General features: G+C 38.5%; 1 protein-coding gene across 2 annotated transcripts in view; it reads left to right on the top strand.

Moving 5' to 3' along the window:
• DPP4 (dipeptidyl peptidase 4) overlaps nt 1–18,387 on the top strand; it is a 109,910-nt gene that overhangs the window by 80,595 nt on the left and 10,928 nt on the right. For both annotated transcript variants that reach the window (XM_045480008.1, XM_045480007.1), the window contains 11 exons: nt 2,088–2,195; nt 2,462–2,529; nt 3,467–3,520; nt 3,912–4,033; nt 5,825–5,872; nt 6,355–6,453; nt 8,855–8,924; nt 11,257–11,451; nt 14,184–14,238; nt 14,827–14,926; nt 17,306–17,370. In XM_045480008.1, the coding sequence (XP_045335964.1) occupies nt 2,088–2,195; nt 2,462–2,529; nt 3,467–3,520; nt 3,912–4,033; nt 5,825–5,872; nt 6,355–6,453; nt 8,855–8,924; nt 11,257–11,451; nt 14,184–14,238; nt 14,827–14,926; nt 17,306–17,370 (984 nt within the window). The remainder of the gene's footprint in view (nt 1–2,087; nt 2,196–2,461; nt 2,530–3,466; nt 3,521–3,911; nt 4,034–5,824; nt 5,873–6,354; nt 6,454–8,854; nt 8,925–11,256; nt 11,452–14,183; nt 14,239–14,826; nt 14,927–17,305; nt 17,371–18,387) is intronic.

Below are 18,387 nucleotides of genomic sequence, written 5' to 3'. Positions count from 1 at the left end.
ACAGAAATATTACTTGACCTATTTCTCAAAATACTTAAATGCCCCCTGCAGAGATATCTTTTTATACAGAATATAGAACATGCTCAGCTGGAAGAAGTAAAAGGACAAGTTAAAACTTAATAGCAGACAAAACAGAAGACATACTCGAGGCAAACTGTAGGTCCTGGAAAGTAAAAAGCAAACCTATGCTGAAAAGCCTCTAGGATGCCAAATATGCTCATTGACCTCATCTTCAAAGTCCTGTGCTTTGGAGGCAGAAAACATGGCTTCCATCCACAGCCTACACTAATGTGTAAGGAGATGGGACTATATCCAGTAGCAACGCAGCGGCAAACACACCACACTGCTGTGTACCTCCCTCTGGAGGAAACAGTACTTGTGTGGCTTCACGCTTTCCTAGGCCCCAGATGCAGAGTTTCATCCAAGAAAGCACGGTGACCCGCAGGGACTTGTCACGCTTCTCGCTCCTGCTGCACTCCGCCTTGGGCGGAATCACCAGCCGCGTTGCCACCAGACCATGGAAGGAAACAAGTTAACAAAGGAAGTGCAGCCATTGCGGCACCTCATAGAAAGACGATGAACAAATCTCACCTAATTTTTACGACCACTTCTGTTAAGTCTCCTTTAAGACAGAAACAAAGGAACAAAATGTGTAAAGATTTCACTCATATCTCTCGGGGCATAGAGGGGAGGCCCCTGGTCCAGGAACAGGACCCCTTCCAGCTGGGCTCGGAGTTCCGATAGCATTCGCACGTCCCTTTTCTTCAGGCATTGATTGGGCAGAGGGGAGAGGTTTGCCAACATGAAAAGTGGTTTCCTCCATGGCAAGAGACACGCTACACTTCCTCACGACTCTTTGAAAAAAATATGTTTTTTCCTCTCTGTATTTAACCAGACAGATGCCACTTTTCACACATTTCTACTAGGCACAACTCCATCCAGGGGAAACAGGGAAATGTATTAAAAAGATAAGGCTGTGAACACAGGTCTAGAGAGGGGAATGTGTTTCAGAGCTCTGTAATGAGAACACCAAGTGTATTGCACGCCTCAGCTTGCTCCATAAATGAATCCACTTTGAATCACTAAATAGAAGAGGGAAGCATTTTTCTTCCTTCCCAAAATGGGAGCTGATGAAAGAGGAAACATCTAGGGTAAAGTGAACCAACAATTTTAAAAGACCATCTCCTACCTGCTCTCAAATGTAGTCGTAAGGCGACATATTCCTTTCAGGCTGGGATAGATACTCTTCTGCTTAAACTACATTATGTTCTGAGAACTATCTTTTATCGAACTGTGAAAAATGGAAATTTTATACTATATTTCCATACAACTACTTTTTTGGTAAATTGTTGATCCTATTTAGCAAAATGAAAAGACTTACCATAAAAATGGTAACTATAAAAATGTTTCCATGTGAAATATACGACAGACATTCCTTAGGGCCCAGTCCAGAAATGGTTAAAGACTTCCTGGCTTTCAAAAGGAAACATGTATTTTAAAAAGAGGGAATAAATCCCTCAAATTACAAACCACTTCTTATCTGAAACAGTAAAGATAATAGTCTGTTTCAAACCAACAAACAAAACAGAAAGCAATCAACTCATGGTTGTGGGAAGGGACGGGGTGTGGGGAGATGGGTGAAATAGGTGAAGGGGATTAAGAGGTACAAACTTCCAGTTACGATAATAACAATAGTGTGTTTCAAGAAAGCACACCTGTGACATTGAGAAAATTTACCTCATAAAACTGAACTGATTTTTGCCCATTTGTAGCCAGAAGTCCTTGAGTTATCATCCACAGAGAGATGTCCAAAGATAACAATACCACTGCTCTGTGTTGAGTGTCCTGTGTAAGCCTCTTTATGTGCTTTCTCTCATTTACTGTGCACAAAAAATTCCCTGAGAGAGATCTTTTTGTCTGCATTTTCTAGAAGGAGAATTTTCTTTTGAGACACTGTGGTTTCATTTGGCAAGTAAATGAAGCATGGGTTTTGGGCAGAGATGTTGAGAGGACTTTCAAAAATTAAAGTTGGTGCTGAGATGAGACTAATGTGCTCTAATGTGTTTTTTGTTTCTATTTTATTCTAGTTTAGGCCTGCAGAACCTCATTTTACCTCTGACGGGAAGAACTTCTACAAGATCATCAGCAACGAAGATGGCTACAAACACATTTGCCGTTTCCAAATAGATAAGAAAGTGAGTATTCCTACGTAATTTACTTCAGGTTGATCTCTTTTTTTAATGCAACTAACTTGATGTGGGAATCATTTGGTAAAGTCGATCAAGGTGTACTAATAATCTGATTAATTCAAATTCCAAAGCAGTATCTAGAGTACAATGGGATGGGATGGGGACACCCAAAAAGGCCTAAGATCACCTGAACCGTTGCTCTAAATGATTTAACCCTCCACTTAACTTTGGCGAGAGAGTTTCATAAACCTCTTTTTAAAAAATTCCGTTAGGATTGCACATTTATTACAAAAGGAGCTTGGGAAGTCATCGGGATAGAAGCTCTTACCACTGATTACCTGTGAGTATTCTAATAATCGATCGGATGGGTGTAAATATAGTTGTTGTAATCACACCCTCTCTGCCCAGAAATAGGGGAAGATCTCCTGCAAATAAAGACTAGTCTATTTGGAATGTGTTCAGTCCTTTTTTCTTTTTAACATACGGAAGCCTTAATGATTTTCACATGTGCTTAGCAGATTTGATACCCTGCCACCAACTCTGCCTCTTGCTCTTACCTGCTTTACATGAGAAGAGCTGTAGCCTCTTTTTCTTAAACGTCTTAGAACACTGAACCAGAATCAGGGGCGTTTCGTGAAATGTTAACTGTCACCGAATTCTGGAAGGCTTGCAAAGGCTATTTTATATCTGTCCATGTTTCGGCCTCGCTTTTGGGAAAACGGAAAGCTTTGCAGAGGCTGTCAGCTACCATGCACGAATTGTGGCATGAAGTGAGGAGTGTTATTTTTCATTAGAATCTAAGGCACTTTTATAATCCGTTATCGGGTGTCACCATGGAGGATTTTTGCCCCTGCCCAAAGCAGTCTTTGAAGGTCCTCTTTAGAAGTGGCTCTGCGGCCCTCAGGAAGATAGTAGTTTGTGTTCTAGAACAGAAAATATGGGAAAAACTATGTACACATGGGCTCTCAACTTCAGGCTACTTGTCCAGTCACATTTTTCTTATAAGAGACTTTTTTTTCTTTCTTTTTTTTTTTTTTTTTGTTTTGAGTTTTTACTTGTCACTTTAATGAAGGGAGCAATTCCTGCATTCAGATATTTTAGTCTGTTTACAATCTCCTGTTTAGAGATAATGGGGGAAAATGGCCTCTGGGGGAGAGGGAGCAGGGAAGAATGATACAAGAAGGGTCAGAACTAATGCTTGGTGTTGAGTTAAACAAAGTGTGCTTGACTTTCTTTAAAAACATAATTAATATACATCTCATTTGTTTTCTTCCCAGATACTACATTAGTAATGAATATAAAGGAATGCCAGGAGGAAGAAATCTTTATAAGTAAGAGCTCCACCAAGTTGTTGACTTGAGTCTTTTTAGCTGAAGAACAATTTCTGGGTTGTTGTTGTTGTTGTTTTTTTTTTTTTTCCTTGTCTTAACCAGAATTGTAAGTTCTAGTTTCTGTTCTAGAAGAGCTTTGGTTCCTTTATAAATCAAACCTCCACATGTCACCAAAAGAGAATGGGTTTATTAGATGCTTTATGTTATTTCCAAACAGTAGGAGGTTTGAGGTTATTACAAATTAATTCATGTATCTATCTCACACTAAAAAGAAGTTTTTGAGCATTGCTTTGACATTCTGATAGCTTTGAAACCAGAATATGGCATTATTCAATTCCATCTTTTCATTTCTTCTTTCATCAAGCACTTAATTTCCACCATTGGTTCACAGAATCCAACTTAATGACTACACGAAAGTGGCATGCCTGAGTTGTGAGCTGAAACCAGAGAGGTGTCAGTACTATTCTGTATCATTTAGTAAAGAGGCAAAGTACTATCAACTTAGATGTTCAGGTAAGTGTGAATGGACATGGGGAGGGAAGACAGCATCACCATGTCTGTCTGTCTACCCAAAGCGGTTCCTAACATTCCCTTAGGCTGCACGTTTTTCCAGCCTTCCACTCGCCAGCTGACGTTCCCTCTTCCCTTCGGACATCATTCACCACCCTCCTGGCTCAGTCTGCCCATTTGTCCCTTTCTCTGTCCCATCTGGGAAACATTCTTGCTGCCCTGCTCAGTTTTCTTCTCTTGAATCTGAGGTGCTCTTGAAATCACTGAAGTCCCCTTCTCTTCAAGCTCTAAGTGGTGAGTTAACCACCTTTCCTCCCCTTCTGGCCAAGAGACTTGCATGGCTTGCTTTTGAACACACACACAAGTACACACACACAGTGGAGCCTATGTATAATAGAGGTAGTTCATTGTTTTAGACAGACAGACAGACAGAGATAGATATATATTAGATTTTTTGTTGTAGGTTTTTTTAGTGTCGATTTTTTATTATTTTATTCACTTGCCCCTCTAAATGAGAAAATATATGCGGGTAGTGCCTGTCACCCAACCTGCTCACTGTTCCATCTTCTGTTGCTGTTTTATTTTCATTTTCTTTATGATAAATGAAGAAACTTGGCAAGGACGGGCAACAGCAGGACTTCCACAGGTGGCACAGCTAATAAGAGGTGGCACCGGCAGAACAACAGGATCCAAGCCCAGGTCTCCACCTCCCAAGCACTCGGATAAGCACTATGCTAGGTTACTTCTCAAAATGAAAGAGTCTGGATACTCTGGAAAGAATCGTCCCCTCACCGAAAAGAGACCTCCAAACCAGCTAACTGAATCTTTCTTTACCAGCACAGTTTATTATTACATTTTAGTTTCTGTGACTGTTTTTAGTCACCACTTCTTGGGCATGCATTTCATACTGGGAACTGTGCTAGAAGTTTTATATTTGTGGTCTTGTTTGATTCCTAAGAAAACTCTATAAAGTAGATATTGCCCTCATTTTGTATGTAAAGAGATCGAAGCATAGATATGTTGTCCTAAGTCGCACAGCAGGTAAGCCAGGGTTCAAACCCAGGTCTGTATAATGCCATCACTGTGGTTCTGATCACCAGTAAAACATTAATATTATCTAAATGCATGAAAATTAAATAGCTCACCAAATAGCTTTTTTATACATTACCTTCTAGTCTGCAACTACTACAGTTGGGATAAATAGTGAAGATATGTTCATGTGAGAAAAACACTTTTGCATGCCAGAAAGGAATAGCTTATCCAAGTCAGGCACTGTGCAGATGTGCCCCCTGGCTCGGGATTCCGTAGGGGGGGGGGGGGCGGGGGGGTGGAGAATCTGCCCCTGGGGGGGGGGGGGGGCTGGTTCCAGAGCTCCACCCTGAGGGGGCGGGGCCTGAGAGTGGGCGTGGTCATCGCAGGACTGTGGACTTAGGGTGGGGAAGGAAAGATAGCAGCTGTCAGGGGTCTGCTGGTTTAGTTCACAGATGAGGAAATTGAAAGCAACATGCCCAAGGTACCCAGTAGGGCCAGAGGTTCATTTTCTGCTTCATTCTCCTGATCCTCGTGCCTTTCCGGTAATACTTATTACAATCAAATTGCACTTATTTCAAAGAAAAAACCAGCTACCACTTAGTAAGCCCCTTATACCACTATGATAGTTATTCTATCAAAGCTAAGTGGTATCAAAATGATATCAAAGTTAAATGGTAACAAATGCCGTTTTTGAAAACTATGCTATCTCCTTTTCTTAAAAAAAATCTCACCTAAAACATTTTTCCCTGATTATGTTAACAGGCCCTGGTCTGCCCCTCTATACTCTACACCGAAGTAGCAACGATGAAGGTACTTTCTAAGATTTCACCTTTCGTTTGCTCATTAGAAAAGTGTGTGTGAATAGGACCAACATGTACTTAGCATAGTGGGATTTTTTTTGGCTTTAGAGTGTTTGAACCATGGTTTGAACTCAAGGTTTCTAATCTAAAGAATGCATAGTCCCTTGGAGGGTCTGAGTGGCTCAGTAGGTTAAGTGCCTGACTTCCGCTAAGGTCATGATCTCAAGGTCTGTGGGTTTGAGCCCCATGTGGGGCTCTGTGCTGACAGCTCACAGCCTGGAGCCTGCTTTTGATTCTGTCTCCATATCTCTCTGCCTATCCCCAGTTTGTGCTCTCTCTCTCTCTCTCTCTCAATAATAACTAAATAAACTTTAAAAATTATTTTAAAAAAAGAATGCATAGTCCATCAGTGAATTGCCACTTATTACAGCCTTGCACAATCCATATTCTTCACATTGTAATGAATGACTGTTGTCTCGAATATTTATTTAGAACTGAGGGTCCTGGAAGACAATTCAGCTTTGGATAAAATGCTGCAGGAGGTCCAGATGCCCTCAAAAAAACTGGACTTCATTATTTTGAATGAAACAAGTAAGTTGAATTTCTTTCAGAACAGAACTGCTCACGGAAACACCAATAAAAATCTCTCCAAACGTGACAACTTGATCTGAAAATACACATTTTATATTATATGTAAATCTAACCCAAGTTTATTTTGTTTATGAAATAGTCTGTCACGAGAACTGCTGGTTTTACTTTTTGTTTTGTTTTCAAATACAGCAACCTTCTATGTGAAATTTAATTCTGTTAAGAGGAAGCCTTTGGAAAAAACCCAGTATTGCTACCCCATACCCCAGCTTCATTTTGTTAGGAAATCTGTTCTATAAAGTATTAATTGCCCATTTAATTTAATGATATCCTGATATATTTTGCCTTTAACCCAAAGAAGTAAAAAATATATCTGAGATGACTATAAAAAAAATTAGGGTTGGCTGTAAAATGCTGAAACTTCAGACTCGGAAGAGAAATCTTGGATTTTTCTAACCTTCTCCCTGCCACAGTTAGCCTAGTCCCCATGCCGGGAGCCTGGATGATGTGCAGAAACCACTAAGAATGGGGGGGTGGGGGGTGGGGAGAGGTCTTTGAGCAGGAAATGCAGTCGGGTCGTTTTTATTTGGTTGCTCGTTTTTTTCCATTAAGAGCTAATTACTCGTGGGGGATGGGGGAATCCACCAGGACTGATTTATTTCACATTTTAAAAAATATATAGGGTAATAATAGAAAATATTCAAAAAGATTCAATAGAAAAGATTCATCCAAGATTAAATGGCAGGAAAAGCACCAGAAAACAGAGGGTGCTTCTGAAGAACTCCTCAGCATGGGGCTACTCAAAAATGAAATGTGCATAGAATCACCCGGAACCTTGCTAATGTGGCTCTGTGATCCAGCAAGGAGGGGTGAGCCCAGGGTTCAGGGTTTGGAATTAGCCCCTAGGTGATGCCAGTGTTGCTGGCCCCTGAATCAGGCATGGTGGGCAAGAATTTAGAGTTCTGGAGAGCCACCTCGACTGTTGGTGCAGAAGGCACTGCATACTGGAGACTTGACAAAAAGTGGGGGACCCTGAAAGTTTTTGACTCAGAGAAGCCATAGGATTGGATGGACAACCTGCTGGGGAGGTTGGATCTTCCAGAACCACCTTCCACAACCACCTCATCTGGGAGGTGGTTGTACATTCAAACTCCAGGAAAGGAGGGCTGGGGGGAAGTGGGGGTTGAGGTCTTGGAGGAGGGGCAGAAGGAGGTGGGACTGGTGACTTCAAAGAACCCCCCCCAAAAGAAAACACTCCATCTTCAGAATGATGGAGCTAAAACACTTCTAATCAACTAGTACCCATTCAAACAAAGGAGAGATGAAATGGTGGGCTTGGCATACTTACTGAAAACAATATGGTCAACACATAGCTTGACATTCTATGGAAAAATAATAAAGACTTAAATTTAGAAGGCATAAAATAATCAGCAAAAGACAAATTAAAGAGAAATCTATTTATATGAAGAGTTTAGTCCTAAACCTTTCTTTTTACATCAACTGAAATAACTGTAAAAGAAAGAAAGAAAGAAAGAAAGAAAGAAAGAAAGAAAGAAAGAAAGAAAGAAAGAAAGAAAGAAAGAAGCAGCTCTAGAGATATGGATTTTTTCCCCTTCAAGCTAAATCTACTGAAGCTGGAAATAATCTGATTAAAATATGAAACATCTCTCTGTCTCTGTCTCTGTCTCTGTCTCTGTGTGTGTGTCTTTAACATTTATTAGTCTAACTCATCATCTTGAATTTGGGAGCAAAGGAAACCAATTCATTACTTAAGGCAAATTTTATTAAACTGATGCTAAATCAAGCACAGAGAATAAAACAGATCTGCAGACCATACAGAACGTTCACAACAGTCTGCGCCGTGTAAACCTGATTTCGTTCTGTGAAACACAGAGCTGAAAATGGGAACTCAGCTTTGCGGTCTGGGATGGCAATAAGAATTACAAAAATGTTATTAAATCAGAATTTTAAAATAAAGTTGGGGCCAACTAAAAATCCTAAACATCTTCAAGGAAATTCAAGAAGAGGAAAACATTTTGGAGGAAAGCTTAGAACATAAGCCATAAACAAACTAGATAAGTAGATCAGATGCCAAAGAACAGAATCATAAAAACAAAACATTAGCAATTCTAAGATGCACTTTTATTTTACAAGGCACCAATGTATTTAATAGATACATTAGAAAGGACTTTGTGGCTTTAATCTTAACTAGTATCCTAACCTGAAAGAGAATATTTTTATATCTTAAAAACATGCTGAATCCAAGCAGTTCATTTTCTTTCTCGATTCTAATTTAACAAATTGTTGACTACTAGCTATGATTTATCACTGACAGGGATAAGAGAGCTAGATCATGTGCTAATAATTATTCTTAATTTACTAATTAATCTTTCTGTTTGTTTAGAATTTTGGTATCAGATGATTTTGCCTCCTCATTTTGATACATCCAAGAAATATCCTCTCCTAATAGACGTGTAAGTATTTAAGAGGAAGGAACAATTTGGAAGTTAACCACTGTACATGTTTTTACCCAAGGGCAGTTTACAGAAAATTAACGTTTAAAAAATGTTAAAAAAAAAAAAAATCCTTCCTCTCTTCCTGAATCATTGTAAAGCAGTTTTACTGTTTCCTTCTCCCATTTTGCAATCACAACCCCAAATCTTTTGTTTTCTACCATCTTTCTGATGGAGAGAGTAGACACCCTTCTGTCATAATTTTGTTTTGATCTGTTTCTCTGAACTACAAGAGAATTTCAAAGAATTTTCAGGTCCCAGTTTTATCCTTACCTCTTGCCCATTTTAACATGTAAGAGATAGGTATTAATAGTATTAACAATTTCTTTACCCCCAAGTTTCCCCAAACATCTTGAATGGTGGCCTTTGATTCACTAGGACATCAGGTTTCTTTTCCATTAGTTTCTAACATATCACTGCCTGGTCTTTTCCACTCGCATCTTTGGTGAAGAGACAATGTGATACAGGAAATTATTCATTATAATCCAAACGTCTTCAGGTGTTAGAGAAAGTTCTGAAACACAAATCTTTGAGCAGTAAGTGTAAACTCATGCAAATTCTAAATATGGCATCTTTGTAAAATATTTTTGATAATTACTGGGAATATATTTTACTTTAGTCCTTCTAAAATTGCCCTGAACTCACATATGATGCCACAATGCCACTCTTCCTGTCCTAGCTTGTCTCATTTCCTTTATTAAAAACAAAACAAAAACAAACCAACAAATGTGCTGGGGACCTGCTGCACACCAGGTGGTTTGCAAACCTATATGAGGAGTTCTATTGCGCCCATTGTATGGGGAGGGAGAAGGGAGGGACGTTAATATCCAACACAGCCTGTTGCACTGTATTTACAGTTCCATGTAAACAAAAAAAAGCTCAAAGAAAGAGAAAAAAGGTATTTTAAACTTCAAGAGATGCTGTTTGATTTTCAGTAAGCCTTATTACTTTGACTACAGTGACACTGGTTTGCTTTAGGTTTCAGCCCCCCTACTGAAAACAGATCCTTTAGAAAAGAGTGATATTTTTATCTTCTTTGACTACCTACTAAGGAATGATTAGACCTCTCTTTTATAAGGAAAGTTTTAAAAAACAGGGTAAATTTACTGCCTGTTTTTTTCAGTTATTTTCCTCTTCCCATCCTAACATGTCTAAATCTTTGCTTTCTATTTCTTAAAATAATGTTGTTTAATCTTAGTGGGTTAGGTAACTTGACACATAACTAATATTAAGGGAAGCTATTACTCTACCATATCTAATATCATTGAATCTAATATCATTTCACATGTTGTTAAAAAATGTTTGCTCACCCAAGAAATGCATGAGAGCATTTGTCTCTTTAAAGTTAGAATGTTACAATATTTAGTTTAAAATTAAAGTACTATGATGTTTGTTTAAAATCAAAGTTCTTTTGACTTCTTTCACTAGGAAGAGAAAAGGCATGTAGTGGAGGGGACAGTGAACAGATCAGTAGGAGAAATGGGCTTGGAGGGAGAGGTATAGGAGAAGGTCTGGGTCCAGGAGTCTCGTAGATCGTGCAAAGATGACATATTTAAATGTGATGCAAGGAGCTATCGGGAGCTTGTCTTGATTAACAAATGGAAATGAGAGGGTAATGGAAAGTGTGCATCCAGCTGTTTGGGAGTGGGAGTTAAACACGTTAATAAGAATGCTGAACGACAACATGCCCGTTTTTCAATACAGTCTACTTCTTCCTCCTTTGAAGTTTTAAGGAGTAGCATTCTTTCATACTTTGGCCCATTCCACAATGACTCGCGCACATTTGTGGCCTTAGTGTGCAACCCCATCTGGGGTTGCAGGGAAAACAGTGCATATTATACACCAAAGTGGTCCTTAAGGAAGTTCCAGCCTAGGAAATACATTTGTAGTCGAGGAGTGTTGGTAAGCCAGGGAGGAAGGATATATTCAAAGCTGCATTTATTGTCATTCTCATTAATTTTTCCTAACACAACTTCCCTGTCCCAAGTGTTAAGTCTTTATTTCTTTGATTTCCAAGAAACATACGACTTAGAAAATGTTGGTCTGTGAAGTCTGTGTTTGATACCAGTCTTCAAAGATAATACTGATGGGCATCTTTGAAGGAAACACACAGCCATTATAGTCATGTTGCCAAGTTTTAGAGGGACCATTGTGGGCACCCTGGTGGCTGGCACAATTTCAGGCTCATGATCTGGAAAGATGCATGCTTATTGTCCACAGGGAGTAGAAATATAAGCACTCCTCATTTGATTCAGAAAAACCACAAAGGCTAACAATTTGGGATTTTTCACAGATATGCAGGCCCGTGTAGTCAAAAAGCAGACGCTATCTTCAGACTCAACTGGGCTACTTACCTTGCAAGCACAGAAAACATTATCGTAGCTAGCTTTGATGGCAGAGGAAGTGGTTACCAAGGAGATAAGATCATGCACGCAGTCAACAGAAGACTGGGAACATTTGAAGTTGAAGATCAAATTGAAGCAGCCAGGTGAGTGACTAGGAGATGAATTCTAAGATCATCTGATTTTCCTCCCTCAGTTTATATTTCCAAGTTGTAAAGCGTAAAGAATGTGGAGTGTTTGGGGATGCACCTTTCATCTTTGGGGTGTATTTTCATGAAGATAATAACATTTATGTAAAAATGTATGTCATTATAGATGTATATAAAGGTTAAAGAAGACACAGCTCTTAAATTCCTCTGTGTGACTGTAGAAAGATAGTTGGTATATATGCTACCACCCTCTAGGAACAGAGACTCAAAATTCAACTAATACGTGGACAAACTGAGGGATAAATGCACTCCTGAGGAAACACCTAACTCAACAAGTGAGCCATCCCTGTAGTCAAGTACAAGTGAAGGAGTTCAGTGTTCCTTTAGAATGTAAGAAGCTACACTACACGTGACAGCTATGAAGTCCTAGGAGTGGCTCTTACAGTCTGGATGAGGGTCACTTCACCATTTGGGGGAAATTGTGGAGCAAAAGCCATCTTCACTCACAATTATAAGGGCTTCATTAAGTATGAACCACATCTCATTCTCGTGCTTTCCAGTCACGGGACCATAGATAGACATGATCTGGCTTAAGAGAGATTTTAATCATGAATAATGGTCACCATGTAATGCACATGTAACATGGGCAATGTTTTGCCTGCATTGTCATGAGAACTGCACAGCAGCCCTGCAAGGTAAGTGTCTGTACCCCATATTTCAGGTATAAAAAAATTGCAGCACCTTAGGTAATTTGCCAGGGGAAGTCAGGATTTGAATCCAGTCTCCCAGCTCACATACAGCTGCATTCAACTGGTAAATGGGAAATGTAGTCTTTTGAGGTTCTATAACCAACTGCATGGATGTCTAGGGAGACATTATAAGTGGTTGATTTAAAATAATGTTGTGGAATCATAAACTAGCAAATGCAGCAAAACTGTGAATGAATAAGTGGGTGGAAGAAAATGCCTTTAAAAACAAGGAACAACCAAAGAGAAGATGACAGAAAATTTAATAAGTATCTGTAAGTTTCTTACACCAAAGTTAATGATTTGCTATTTTCCTTTAAAGTAAAAAAGAGAGAAAGGGAGGTTTAGATTAGAAAGATTATGAACTGGTTCAGGAGTAAGGCTGTGATATTTTAAATCTAAATGTTTACCCAAATTGATCCTCTGTGAGAGAGGGCAGAGTTTCCATGGCTTCTCAAATCCAACATTACAGAATTGGGTGTCCACAATGTACATCTCCAGTTTAAAAAAATTAATGAGGGGCATTTGGGCCGCTCGGTCAGTTAAGCGGCCAGCTCTTGAGCACAGCTTAGGTCATGATCTCACAGTTCAGTGAACTCCAGCCCTGCCTCGGGCTCTGAGTTGATGGTACCACCTACTTGAGATTCTGTCTCTCCCCTTTGCCCCTTCCCCGCTTGTGTGCTCGCTCGCTCGCTCTCTCTCTCTCAAAATAAATGAACTTTAAACAAATAAAAAGTAAAAACTTAATGAGAATGTATTTATACAACAGAATACTATTTCAGTGACTAAAAAGAACAGCATACATAGATGAATCTCACAGGCTTTTGAATGAAAGAAGCCAGGCAAAAAGGTGTATATCCTGCATGACCCATTTTATATAAAGTTCAAAAACAGGTACAGATTGGAATCCTGAACGTGAAATGAAATGTTTTCTTTTTGCAAAGGGAGAAATGACCCAGAGGCTTCCAGGGGATAGTAATGCACTATATCTTAGTTTAAGGATATACTCATTTCCGTAAATGCTTATCAACTTGTACACTCATGATTTGGTGGACATTTCCATACATATATGTGGTCTAAGTTTTAAAAGTTTACAGGGAGAATATAATGAGTTGAAAACTACATACTTTTAATTTTTGCTAATAATGCTTAACTCAGGGCATCCTAAGGCATATATCTACAATTGAAAACATAAAAATTCTCCAAGTCACATACAGGTCAATGTAAGGGTCCCCACCCCACATCAATACTACGAAGTTAAAAGAGTCCCATTCGCTAGATTTCTCCTTAAGGGAAACAAATTACCTTTTGATGTAAGGCTAAGATTAAGAAGAGGGTGCGTAAAACATTTTTCTCATTTCTTTACCTCGATACCAATCCTGAACACAATTTAGTGGCAAAAAGACTTCTTACTTCATCAAGGAAAAATTGCTTCCTATTCAATGGGTGCTGAGCTAACTAATCAACACCCACCATAAGAAGGAATTTATTTAGAGAATGGTGTTTAAGTTCTCAGGTAGGGGGCCCAGAGACATTTCTAAGCCCTACCCAGATGTTCTCCATGCCTCTATATCTCTCCATGGTGGGGGCATCCTCTCTTAAACTGAAAAACATCTGGAGAGATTTAAATTCAATTATGTAAAGAAAAGTGCATCTGGGCTGCAAATTTTTATATAAAGCTGTGAAAAAAACTGCCAGGATTTGTTTTCTGTGAATCATACACACACACACACACACACACACACACACACACAGACAAAATTTTTGTGGACCCCCAACAAAAGTAAACCTTGTTCGTCTGGCCCTTGAGTTTAAAATGACAGACATCCTTCTCAGGTGTTTATTTGATTGCTGGCAGTGATTAATCTTAGATTCCAATAGGATGAAACAGAGAACAAATGGCAGGGTTTCCTATCTGTGTACTTATCTTAGTTTCTACACACAAAGCCGTGCTAATTCATGGACTTCTTCCATGTATTTTAGACAATTTTCAAAAATGGGATTTGTGGACGACAAACGGATTGCAATTTGGGGCTGGGTGAGTAGTTGTTTGGTTAATGAATCTGTATGCATATAGTTGGTGAATATAATCCAGAGCATGATAATTTACCTTTGGCATGTAAATATTTAGAGATGGAAATCATGTATTTTTAATCTAAGAAGATCCAAATAAAATGTCTTCGATCTCTAGGCAGTGAGTCCCTGTTGGTCAGGCATACAGCTTTGTTTATTCTGATCAAGGAGGGAGGTGAGGGAGGTAAGGAAAAGAGAGAAAGAAGTAGAATGGTGAGGAAGGGAGAGTAGGAGACAGGGAAGGAGGGAGATTTTCCTCATGAGTCAAAGTCGGTAAAGACCTAGTGTGTATTGATTTTGTTTTCTTTAATTAGCATCCAGCAAATTTTGATGCCTTTCCCCCTCAGGCCTATCAAGAAACGGGATGAGGGCTCTGAAAGTGTAGTCTTTAGATATTGTCCAATTAAGGCCAATTTAAGCCCTTCTCTACCATGCTTTCTATCTCTGAAGAGGAACAGTATATAAAGATGTGAGAAATATGGAAACTGTGACTTGCTTACCATATGTCCTGAATTCCTTTACCTCCATAAAAATAACCGTTTCCATTCCTTAGTCATATGGAGGGTACGTAACCTCAATGGTCCTGGGAGCAGGCAGTGGTGTGTTCAAGTGTGGAATAGCCGTGGCGCCTGTCTCACGGTGGGAGTATTATGGTATGTAATTACTATCAGGTACCAAAAGATACGGAATGTTGACCTTAAAATTTCGATGACAAAACCATTCTTTTTTGAGTTTCAATGTTTCTACAGGAAATAAGCTGATTCATCGTAGATGTACTTTATGGATATCTAAAATCAAATGGTCTCCCTTATTCTGCTATTAATATCAAAAGCCTGGGTGATATTATTTGATATCTACACATTTACTTATCAATAAATACTGTTTTCCAAATTTCAAAACATCCCTAATGCTACATTTCTGCAGATAAACCCTTCCTTATCTTTATTCTGCTTTGAATTTGGGGGCTTCACATAATAGCAGAATAAAAGAAGCATGTATTTCTTTTTCTTCCAGTAAAGGTCAGATATAAGTAGGGCTCTTTAGGTGGGAAAAGGAGAACAGGGACAGGGAAATTCCTAGGGGGTTTGTCTTTTTCCCACTGTCTCTAAGTTAATGAAAGCCACTCTAGGATCTCCTTTTCATCATTCAGAAAATAATTATATAAGGCATCATAATTCCCAAGGGGGAGGGAGTGAGCACTGGAACACTAGGTAGGTGGTGAGAAGATGAATTATTTTCCTGCACCTCTTCAGACCCCATCTCAAATCCTTTATGTGATAGACTCATTGGTAACAAATATGCTTATTAAATATTTTTGGCCCCAATATATGGTAGTACCAATCTTGTGGAAAGCCCTTTTTTAAAGCCCAAGTCAAGAGATTTATCTTATTAAAGATAAATAAATAATAAATACATAAATGAATAAAATATTGCTATCTTTATGTTAAAAAAATGGAAAGCATAGTTACAACTTAGTCCATATACAAACGGTTTTGTTTTCGTAGAAACCTTTCCTATTTGATGCTAATTGTTCTGTTGCTTAGCCTGTTTTTGGAGACCTCTGGTGGCCAATAAAATAATAGAAGCAATCTTTATGAGTTTAGAAGTCTAATAAGAAGAGAGCTTCATTAAACGTATATGGACCAACCCAACTTTCTAGACATAGGAACATTCTAGAATTCTTACATATGTATTAATTTGAACAATTTTATTCAAAGATCAGATAGAAGGAATACATAAATGGTATTTCAAAGATGTATTTGTAGAAGTTTACAACTGTATTATGCATTTAAAATATACTCATTAAAATTTCAGAACTTCTCACACATGTAAACCTGATTAACATAATAAAAAAGGGTTATTATGTTCTAGGACAAGAACTGAAGTCTTCTGCTGTTTGAGGAAAAATTTATTTTGTTCTTAAAGACTATTTCCCCTCCATCACATGTACAACCTAAATTATTCATATTTAAATGTTAAAATATATGAGCATTTTATGAAGATCTTATATTTTAAAACATCTTTAAAATATTATATTTTCCATATTAGTGTCCTCTAGATATGTAAAATTACGTATAGCCTGTATTCCTTTTAATCAAAATGATAAAATATTGCCATTATTTATTTTGGAGGACAGTATTTTGATCTCCATAGGAAAAACATAAAGAACACATGTGGAGTAACTAACACTCATTATCAGTATAGTTTTTAAACCTACAGTGCCAGTCATTTAAAAAAGGTTAGAATGTTACCTGAGGTAGTTGTTGTCGTGTGTGTGTGGGTGTGTGTGTTGAGTGTCGTGTATATATATATATGCACCCTGTTTTCAACCATATTTATAGATAAAAGAGCTTACATCATTTCAGCAGATATTAATGTAATCTATTTCACAGTACACAACTGTTATAATACCAAAATTGAGGGCTCACCGCAAAATGAGAGAAAACAAATGTTTGACGTGCATTGTGTTGGAGTAACTGACATAATACAGGGAAATCTAGCAAATAAATGATACCTGAATTCTTTGTTTTCATTATAGTGAATTTTAACCTGCCAAAAAAAAATATGATTTAAGTAAGCAACTAGTAAGTGAACATTATAAGGGGTTTCCAAAAGGAAATTAAGGTATATGCTTGTGTCAAGATCAAAAACTCCAGACAGTTGAGGCATTAAGTGACTTTCTAACTTAGATTCTTTGAGAGGATCAGATGATAATGTAAAGAGCCCTTACCTTGTAGCACTTCACATCTGATTTTTCTGCAGATGGATTATTGGTTGGGTTTTAGATCATCTAGTCTGATCTCCCTCTGCCCTCATTGGTTCTGGCTAAGTGTGGAAAAACGTGAGTCTGAGCAGGTGTGTCTGGTTGTATTAACACACCCAATAAAAATGATCTCGAGGAGACACTCCTGAGGGGGATACTGTAGACCTGTGCACAAGTTAAGACATGTGAAAGCACATAAAGTAACTCAGTAAAAGGAAGAAACGTTTTATTGTGTGAATTAAGCATTTTGAAATCTTTTTCATCACAGATTCAGTGTATACAGAGCGTTACATGGGTTTGCCGACTCCACAAGACAACCTTGACTATTACAAGGTAAGAGATGAGAAACCAGATCCATTTTATAACCTATTTATAAGTTGTTTAAGAACATTTTTAAGTGTATCTATTCTAGAAAATATATATTTTTTATTTCCAACAAAATTCTTGTTAAAAAGAAATAACACAGGTGGTTTAGAGATACTCCAATAGCTTCCCCTACTATATTCTGCATAATTACAGTCTTTATCGTATGCTATATAGGTCACAATATGCATTCATTTGGAAATACAAAGCAACACCAGATAATTACTTTAATTATAAAAATTTCATTTAGAAAACATGTCAAATTCAACATATTCCTTTAGAGCCCAGAAGACTCTCTAAACCTTTAGCTATATATTAAAATGTCTATGGTATTATCATAATTAAGATGTATGTACAAGCCTATGATTTTCTTCTTCATACCAACTATGTACAGTTTGTTCGAACCAGGTTTGAGTAAAACACATGACGAGTAGGTACAGTTGGGCAACGCCCTGCAAAGCCCTTGAACCCACATTACTGAATAGCATCCAACATGGCTGGCTGATGGGAGACAAGTGGGCAGGTTGCTCTTCAGACAAGCTGTAGCATTTAGAATGTGGCCCGGAAGCAATGCTCATTGGCAGCGGCCTGTGCTAGTGTGGATGCCATAGCGGAGCCAGAGCACTGTCTCTGGTGCCACACTGGTGTCGCCGGGAGTGCTAGCCTAAGTCTAGGGACCTGTGTGGCACTTGGGCCCTTCCAAAACTTTCCTGAGTCTATCTGTCACGTTTGTTGAAAACGCCAAAACTTGCAGATGACAAAGTAAATCATCTCGTGTTTACATTCTCTGAGGGAAATTCAGAACTCTTCTCAGGACAGTGAATTAAAAAGCAAGAAAAACAAAAAGAGGAGTAAGTTACCAAGATTTCTCATCTGTGCCACAAGTCTCTGTACACGGGCTTCTGAGCAGTATTTGTACGTTTCTGTAAGGCGCCGCCATTGCTATAGATTCTGAATCCGTGTGGTCAAAACACAATAGGACTCAAA

This window comes from Leopardus geoffroyi, chromosome C1 (genome assembly GCF_018350155.1).
Source record: "Leopardus geoffroyi isolate Oge1 chromosome C1, O.geoffroyi_Oge1_pat1.0, whole genome shotgun sequence".
NCBI lineage: Eukaryota > Metazoa > Chordata > Mammalia > Carnivora > Felidae > Leopardus > Leopardus geoffroyi.
Note: the sequence above shows the minus strand (reverse complement) of the source record. Positions and strands in the feature narration are given on the sequence as shown.